Genomic DNA, 9074 nt, shown 5'->3' with positions numbered 1-9074 from the left:
TACGAAGGGATGTTGTCAGTACTGACTTCAGCGGGTCAGGTGAAGTTGAAATGAATGGAATCACACAAAATGCTCAGCGTGCTGCCTGGCTCACTGTAGGCTCCTACCCTAGGCCGAGAGAGATAGGAGCAGGGGTCTCTGTCACAGTGTGGCTGTGAGTCACCACATACATGTTTGCGGTGAGCATGTGCCAGGGGAGAGTCTGCCACACCGGGAGCCACGAGGTCGTTTCTGTGTTCCACACTCACGTGAGGGTCAGCAACCTGACATTTGCTACGTCTGTCCCTGTCACCTCCTCTTCTGGGCTTCACTTTGTGGCAGGGGTGTCTTTGGGGATGGAACCCAACACATGCCAGGCAAGCATCTACTACTGAGCTAGGTTCCAGCTCTGATATTCTTAAAATTGATTCATTTTACAGTGAATGCGTATTTAACATAATTCATTAAACATAATTTTAGCTAGATCCTGAAAATTGGTGCTACTTGCTATAACGGAAAGAAAAGGAAAGGAAGGAAGGAGGGAAGAAGAGAAAGAAAGAAAGAAGGAAAGAAAGAAAGAAAGAAGGGAAGGGAAAGGAACAGAAAGATCCAATAGCTTTGAGACCAAAAGTACATCAGGGTCCGTGAGGTCAGCTGCTGCCCCAGCTTGGAACTGTGAGGAGGGAGACAGTGGCTGAGTGTCTGTGTCCACTCTGTGTTCCCCAAGCCTGTGAGGCCCTGGAAGTTGGACTCCCTCCCAGCTTGGCACAGGGCCATGCCACAGACAAAGGAGCCCTGGACGCCAGAATTTTCCCCTTATCTTTCTCTCAACCCTAATTCCATCACCTGTCATTTCTCCAGCTCTGGGACAGTGGCAGCCTTGAGGCAGGTCTGGCAGGTACAGATTCCTGGGTAATCCGTGGGAGGTGACATCTGACTCTGGGCCTCCTAGAGACACACCTTTGCCCCCTCCACACCTTCTGTGTCCCACAGCAGCCTCATGGCCACCTACAGCCATCCTGCCACTTTCCCCGGGGAAATCAAGGCACAAGTCTGTTAAGAGTTGGAAGGCCTTGGGTTCTCACCAGACCCTGGACACAGTGTGGCTTTATACAAGCCACAGCCCCTTTCTGGACCTCAGTTTGCCCATCTCTACAGTGACAAGGGGTTGTGTGCCTTGCCCTCTATCCTGACCCTAACAGGCTTTGGGTGTTCAGTTACTCGCGACTCTCCCTGGGCAGGAAGCGAGGGCAAAGGGAGGCCGTATTTCTGTGTCCCACACCCCTTGTCCCACAGGGTGCCGCTCAGCTTGCAGGACTCCCCAAGCCTAGACAATGAAGAGGAGGCTCTGAGAGACGAAGCAACCTGCCCAGGAGCAGCTGACCCAGGTGCAGCCAGACTTGAGCCCTTCAGCGCAGGCCAGTCCCTTCCCCCCCGTCCCCTCACGTCACACTCAGCACGGGCAGTGTCACTCTTTGAGGACATGGGGTGAAACAGGAGTACAGTCAGGCTGCCATGCTGGGCCCACAGTTGTCAGCCTCTGGGGACCTCCCAGGCGGCCCAAGTGATGTACCCCACACCCGCTTCCTCACAAGCCACACCTGCCCTGCCCTGCTCTTCTAACTCCCCAGCCCAGTCTCCCCTCAGCACCCCCGGGAAGGCCTCCCAGGGGCGTCACCATCACCTGAATCTCCCTGGCACCCTTCCCTTCATATCCCAAAGTCCCCTTCCAGGACACCTGTCCTTACAGTGGGGCCAGATGAGGGTGGGCACCTTTAACGTTGGCCCATTTTGTAGGTGGGGCAACAGCAGCTGCAGGAAGTAAATCACTTGATGCTGGATAGCGAATGACAGGGCTGGGATTTGAACCTGGAATTCTGGCTCCAGAGTTTACTAGGGGCAAACGTGGAGGGCATCTCCCCTCCTCTGCTCTAGCCCCTCCTGGCTTCTTCACCTTCCCACATCCATCACCGTGGCTGCACATACTGTTGCCCTGGAAGCTGGTAATCGTGCTTATGCCGGTTCCCGCACCCTGACTGTGGAGCCTGGGTTCCACAGCTGGGGACCCAGGCACACAGATTTAAATGAGACTCTTCTCATACACAGACCCAATCCTCGACCCAGCTTTGATGTGGGGGGTGCCGGGAGTGGGTGAGGTTGGAGTCCTGGGGCGGGGGGCTGGCAGGACCTGGGGAGACAAGGCAAGCAAAGAGCTTGAGGCTGAGTCAGGCAGCAGCCAGGATGTGGGCACAGAGTCAGACGGCCTGGTGAGACCCCTGCATGGCCCCAGCAGGCCACATCCCTTGCTGAGCCCTGGCTCCTAGAGTAGAAACAGGAAATCTGTTCAGCACCAATGGTACTGGGTTGCATTGCGACCATAAGTGATCACACAGATCCAGTGCCACATACAGTTGGTGCTCAATAAATGCTAAGTGTTAGCTGTCTTTCTCTTCCTTCAAATAACTGTCTTAGAAGCTGGGGTGGACCCAGGGCATGGAGTGGTGGCTGTGACGCACAGACCTGGTGGGAAATGTGTGGTGATCTTGCGTGGCTGTTTGGGAGCCGCCATCATGGTCACTACTATAATTAAGCATCCACACGATACTGTGGTCCTGCAGTTCCACTTTTAGTCATTTACCCAAGAGAAATGGAAGAGAAAGACATATATCTCCCCAAAGACTTGGCAAGAACTTTCACAGCAGCCTCAGTTAGTAGCCACACTCGGGAGGGCTCACGTGGGAGGTCTCTGGACAGGGTGGGCATCCAGGCCTGTGGTTTCCTGGGCAAAGAGCAGGCTGGCACCTCATGGGACCATGCAGATGAATGCCATAGACTCTGTGTGCAGGGAGCCTGCACAGAAGGGCACATGTGTCATTGGGTACCACTGGCCCCCTGGCACACAGGAATTCTTCCATTGTGTCAGGACAGGGGTGAGTCAGAGGGGACATGTGGGGAGGATCCCTTTAAACTTCATGGAGTGGTACCCCTGAGCTCTGCCCTTTTCTGCATGTATCTATATTTCCCTAAAAAGTTTTTTTCCGAAGCATGCTATGGGTCATCAGGGTCAATAGGTGGTAAGTTAGCTTCAGTCACTGAGGTCAGCATCCCTCCTCCCCGTGTCCCCAGGCTGGTGCTCGTGCCCTGCACAGACCCCCAGACATGCTGGGCATGTCGTAGCCCTGGGAGAGAAATGCCCAAGGACCGAGGGCTCCGAGGTGGCTCTTCACCCAGCTCTGGAGGGAGGGTCTTCTGGACAGGCACCTGCCGAGGAACCTGCAAGTGCAAACCAGAGCCTGGGGTCCCCACTGTCACTGTGGGGACCCCACTTCCCCACCGGCTTCACTGTGGTTCCTGCAGCTGCCATCTGAGGCTGCCCCAGCCCCATCCTTTCCAGGCTGCTGAGTGTGGCTCCTGGTCCTGCCCCCAGCCTCTCACTTCTTGGGTCCAGTGGGTATTTGCTCCCTCGGAACTGTGCAGCCCCATCCCCGCTGATGTCCACAGGAGGTGATCGCCTGACGTGTGGCAAGCTCAAGTGCAGAATGCCATAAGCAGATTTGGAAAAATGAGTACATGTCAGGATGAGAAAAAGAAAGCAAAGCAGGTTATTGCTGATTTTATGTGGAATATGTGTTAGGTGGTAATATTTTTGATATATTAGTTAAATAAACTATACTAGTAAGATTAATTTCACTGCCATTTTAAACTTTTTAAAAACTGTGGCTGCTGGGAAACTTCAAACAGCATTGCCACCGCTCAGCTCCTCCAGGCAGGGCTGTCTGTTACTTACTGGGGCGTCCCCAGCGTCGGGCAAACATTAGGCGCTCCAAAAATGCCTGCTGTATAATAAATAACGAAGGGAAGACGGGATCTCCCTTCACTGTCATCTGGGTCAGCCTCAGAAAAGGGGAAAGGCGCCTACTCTGGAGTCCTGGGAACACTGGGCCTTCTCCGCGATTGCCCAGAGTCCCTTTCTCCGGGCCCACGTCCAGCTGCACCGTGGGCCTCAGGGGCAGAGGGTCAGAAGCCCAGCAGCCTCAATCTGCTGCCTTCCCTTCCCAGGCCTCTGAGGAGGTGGGGAAGGCAGTTTAGATTCTACGCCACAGGGCTGGCTTTGTGGAACTGGGGGGACCCCCACAGGGGACAGAACAGGGGTGGCAGGGACGCACCCCACCGAGCTCTGGGGGAGGTGGCAGCGTCAGCCGAGCCCACACTCTGCGTCCCAGCCCTGAGCACCCACCCCAGCCCTCTCACACTCCCCCAGAGGAAGGCTTAGTTCAGCCCTCAGAGGAAACCACAATTTGCTTCTGACACGACGTATTGACGGGTTCCTGGCGGCTGTGCCCCCTTTGTGTCCCCAGAGCTGCTGTGGCATATAAGGGCCTGTCTTGGCCTCAGGTGTGTGGAGGAGCTGACAGGAGGCTGGAGCCCCCTCCCACTGGTGTGGAGCAGCAGCAGCAGCGGGTAAGGCTGTCAGGCAGCCCTGGCAGGGGCCTGACTTCAGCCTTTAGCCTTCTGACCTCCCGCCGAGCCATCTGAATAATGCACACCTGAAGAATTCACCCTAGGAGAGGCCAGAGTGCCTGCAGGGTGGACACCGGTTCTAGGGAGCCCCATTTTTCTCTGGCTTCCCACCTTTGGTGAGAAATTCCAGAAGTGACAGGAATGAGACTTAGGGAAACCAGATGGATGTAGAAAGATTGATGCCGGACACTTTTGCCTTAAGGTGGAGAAAGTGCTGCACCGGTTGGGCAGACCCAGCACCGGGACACAGGGCTGTGAGGTTCCAGCCTTGCTGTCTGGCTTCAGCAGGCAGCTAGGGCAGAAGCCCCACCCACAGTCCCAGGCCCTCAGGGAGCTTCCAGAGATAGCAAGCAAGGACACTCTCACAGGCTGCATTAATGTATGGTGATGAGCGCCTTAAAATAAATATTCAGCCATTGGCTGGCTTCTTTAGACAAGAAAAGAGAGAGGGGAGATTGGAAAGATAAGGATCAGTCACCAGCGATTCAGGTGAAGAGGTTTCTTTTCAGAAGGAACATGTGTAAAGGCCCGAGGTAGGAAAGGGCTTGGCATGCTTAAGGCCAATGAGCGCAAAGAGACACGGAGGGACTTTGTGAGCAATGACAAGGAGCCCAGGTTTTCATCCAAGATAGATGGATAAATGCTGGGTGGGCAGCCGTGGAGGTCTATAAAGAAAAAGTATTCTGAGTCTAGTAATTAGACTAATCCCTATTTGAGATAGAAGTGGGGAAGACCACAGAGGTGGGGCATGTTAAGCCTAAATTTTTGGTGTCCCCAGTCAGTCACTCCTTCTGAAATGGCCTCATGAGCCAGCAGGAACCAGTCCGGAGTCACAGCTCTCATCCTGCCTTGTGGAGGGGCCTGGTGTGGCTTTCACTCCAGACCTTGCCAGGCTTGCCAGGGCCCCACTGAGACTTTTCTCTCAGGCAGGCTCAGGCTGGAATTCTGGGCCCATCACTGATTCTCTCTGGGGCCTTGGTGAAGTCCTCTCCAACTGTTTGGCCTCAGTTTTCCCACCTGTGAAATGGGATCAACGAGGGAACAGCTTGGGAAGGGTCTGGGACTCTCAGCTCGTGTTGGTGGCTGCACTGTGCAGCACAGACCTTGGCCATTCACTGTGTCCTTAGTTGCAAAGGCCTTTTCTGGGAGTGAACCTGAATTTTCGGTTTGCCAGATGGACTGGAGGGAAGCAGGCCCCAAACGACTTGGGTGCGAGGACTGTCTCAGATCCCTGCCCCCACCCCTTCCAGGTGTGCAGCCATGCTGGGCGTGTGGTCCTTGCTTTTGCTCTGGGGCCTGGCTACCCCGTGCGAGGGGCTGCTTGAGACTGTGGGCACACTCGCCCGGATCGACAAGAATGAACTCATCAAAGGTGAGGCCAGGCAGGCATTGTGTCTGCCTCAGGGGAGACCTTTTCCTCCTGGGATTCTGGGAGCAGCGTGGGAGCTCGGGGCTGGCTCGCAGCTCTGAAGTCAGAGGGTGACTAACAGCCTTCCTCTAGCACAGGACTGGGCCATCATCTGGCTGGGGCTGTTTGGGGGCTGCTGGGGTTTGGGGAGGGCACAAGTGGGTGAAGGAAGGGCGGGAGGGTGCTGGCTGGGCCACCCCTCTGACCCAGGGTTCTGGGTGCAGCCCTTTTATCTGGCTTTGGCTGCTCCTAGTGGCCCAGGGTGGGTAACAGTCTCTGAGAAGAAGTGGAGGTGAGTAGGAAGTGCTTCAAACGAGGCCACCCTGGCCTGTCCCAACAGCCACAGGGCAGTCTCTTCCCTGTTGCCTTTCTAACCAGAGTCAGGCCTGGGGTGGCGTGGGGGAAGGAGGTATCCCCTCCACCACGGTTCCCTCTCCTCTAGTCTGTCTTCCCCTTTGGTCCGGCAGCCTGCCGAGGATCCAAAGCCCGAGTTATACTAGTGGTCCCAAGCCTGGTTCACTGTGGGACTTTGGGCAAGTCTCTGCCCCTCTCAGGGCCTTAATTTATCTGTCTGCAAAATGAAGGGATTCCCACAGGATTCTTTCGTTCATACCACACACTCCCTGGGTGCCTCCTGTGTGCCAGGCAGGTCACTGGCCCTGTAGTGGCAGCAGGGGGCGGTTGTGGTTTCTGATATTTGACTGTGACATGTAGGTCAATTCTAATAAGAACAAGTTTCCTGGGCCTGAGCATAGCTCAGAGCGCTTGCCTAATGTGTGCAAGGGCCTGAGCTCCATCCCTAGCACCTGCAAAGATTTCTTGAAGCTCAGAGGAAAGGGGCAAGGGAAACTATTAGAGTTTCCAGGATCTTCCTACTCTCATCCTTTGCAGCCATCCAGAACTCGCTGGTCGGGGGGCCTATTCTGCAGGATGTGCTGGGCACAGTGACATCGCTCAACCAAGGACTCCTGGGTTCCAAAGGGCTGCTTGGAGGAGGTGGCCTGCTGGGCTACGGAGGGATTTTCGGTGTCGTGGAGAAGCTCTCTGGGTGAGTCCTTGCAGGCCAAGGGATGCTGCTACTGCTGCCCCACCAGTCTGGCCCTCCTACCCCTCACCAAAGGTCTCTAGGTGACATGTCACTCTCCTGCACACCATGCATTTTATTAGCTCATTCCTGTCTCCCTGGGTAGATTATAAATCCCAGGATTTTTATCTGAACTGTTCATTGCAGTGTCCTCACATCAAAAATAGGGCTTGACACACAATGGGTGCCCCAAAAGAATTTGTAAATCAATGGATGAAAGAAATGACATAATAACTAATAATTATGTTTAATGATCACCCACCCCAGGTTCCTGTGTGTCTGACCCCAGGCTAAGCATTGCCAGTGAATCGTTCTCCTGAAGCCAGAGGGGGGAACCGTTACCATTGCTCTTAGCTGCTGAGCAGACCAAAGCCAGGAGAAGTGTGTACCCACTTCTCAAAACAGTACACAGGTCTGAGATGTCCCTACTGTACAAATCTGGAAGCTGAGACACAAAGCAGCAGTGTAACTTGCCCACAGCCATAGAGTCAGTGGCAGAGCTAGGATTGGAACTCTGACTTTGACTGGTTGCCCTGTTCGCAGCTATTCAGGGGGCTGTTGCCAAGAACATGAGTTAATCTGTGTCAAACAGCTAAAATAAAGCCTGACACACAGTAAGTGCTCAATAAGTGCTAGTAGAATTCGTTATATTCAGTATTTCTCCCGCTGTGGAATCTTCCTGCTGGGTGAAGTTGGGGGTCTAAAATGTGAATTTGGCATTGTCCTTACCTCAAAGAACTCCCAGTATGTGGCAGAGCCTGACAGTGTCACCATCACAGGATTAGGCAGTGACAGAGGCAGCAGAGAGGGCATCTGATTGGGACTGGAAGCCAGGAAGGAGGGCTTCCTGGAGGGCAGGATGCCCTGGCTGAAATTGGGAGAGCCAAGAGGGAGGACTCAGCCATCCAAAGGAGGATGTAAGCAGGAAGATAGCCAAGACAGCGGTGACCCGGACAGAGGAGTGACCTGGGCTGCAGAGAGGAAGGCGCACTGAGCATCTCATCTGAGAACTTTGGGTTCGGTGTGCATGAGAGGGCTTGCAGGCTGCAGCGGAAGCAATGTCAAGGTCAGAAACCAAACCAAGCCTGAGGCCGTGGAAAAAGTAGGGAGAAAATGCTTTCACTGAGCCCCCGGTGGTGACGCTAGCGTTACATTTGGAGTCTGCGCCTACATTACCTCACTCTTCACCGCGACCCTAGCTCGCAGGAACCAATGCTGCCCCACTTTGCTGATGAGGACACTGAGGCCCAGAGAGGGGGAGTAACTGGCCCTGGAGCCAAAGATGGTTACGTCCTCCTTGGGTTGGCCGAGTCCTCCCTCCTGGCTCTCCTGATTTCAGCCAGTTGGGTAATAGGTTTGTGGCGGGACATGGGACGTGCCCAGGAGAGACTCTGGGTCCTGCTGGCCAGGGATGGTCCAGGTGCCGGTGGTGGTGAGGGTGGGATGCGGGTGTGTGTGGGAGTGAGCAACCCACTTCCCTTCCACCCCAGCCTGAAGATTGAGGAGCTCACGCTGCCGAAAGTGTCACTGAAGCTGCTACCAGGGTTCGGGGTGCAGCTGACTCTTCACACCAAGGTCGGCCTGCATGGCTCAGGGTGAGTGCCACCCTACCCTCCTGTACCACTCAGAACCCCCTGCCTACTGGACCTACTGGTCCTTAATCCTGCAACCCGAGGTCCCAGTTTCTTCCCACCTTGCTGACCCTCCGTGGATCCTTCTCCAGAGTCCCTCCTGGGGACCTCCACCTCATGGCTCCCTGGACTCCAGACCTCTGGTCCACTGCCTGGCCTCACCAGAGTGGGTGGGGAGAGGGCTCAGGGATAGGCAGGCGGGGCAGGGAGGTACAGTGTGAGAATACAGGTGGGACCCAAGACCAGACCATTCCACCAGCTCCTCCTCAGCACCCAGGGCACAGGTGGGAGTGGCCCGGTCGTGGTCTGGAGGGCGGGGCCTGGCAGCCCGGCCACGCCCCAATGTCAAGTGTTGCAGCCCCCTGGGGGGCCTCCTGCAGCTGGCAGCTGAGGTGAACGTGTCCTCTCGGGTGGCCCTGGGAGTGAGCCCACGGGGGACGCCCATCCTGGT

The 9074-nt window shown here is 55.4% G+C and overlaps 1 protein-coding gene across 1 annotated transcript in view; it reads left to right on the top strand.

Annotated features, from left to right (window-relative positions):
- The first annotated feature begins 4420 nt into the window (after nt 1-4420).
- The window catches only part of Bpifb3 (BPI fold containing family B member 3), a 16301-nt gene continuing 11647 nt past the window's right edge, over nt 4421-9074 (top strand). The window contains exons 1-5 of the mRNA XM_019208067.2: nt 4421-4440; nt 5751-5872; nt 6800-6956; nt 8483-8587; nt 8982-9072. Of these exons, the coding sequence (XP_019063612.1) occupies nt 5761-5872; nt 6800-6956; nt 8483-8587; nt 8982-9072 (465 nt within the window). The 5' untranslated portion in view covers nt 4421-4440; nt 5751-5760. The remainder of the gene's footprint in view (nt 4441-5750; nt 5873-6799; nt 6957-8482; nt 8588-8981; nt 9073-9074) is intronic.

The sequence above is a fragment of the Fukomys damarensis genome, unplaced genomic scaffold (genome assembly GCF_012274545.1).
Source record: "Fukomys damarensis isolate Sample0158 unplaced genomic scaffold, DMR_v1.0_HiC HiC_scaffold_22, whole genome shotgun sequence".
Taxonomy (NCBI): domain Eukaryota; kingdom Metazoa; phylum Chordata; class Mammalia; order Rodentia; family Bathyergidae; genus Fukomys; species Fukomys damarensis.
The sequence above is the reverse complement of the archived record's forward strand: the minus strand, read 5'-3'. Positions and strand labels throughout refer to the sequence as shown.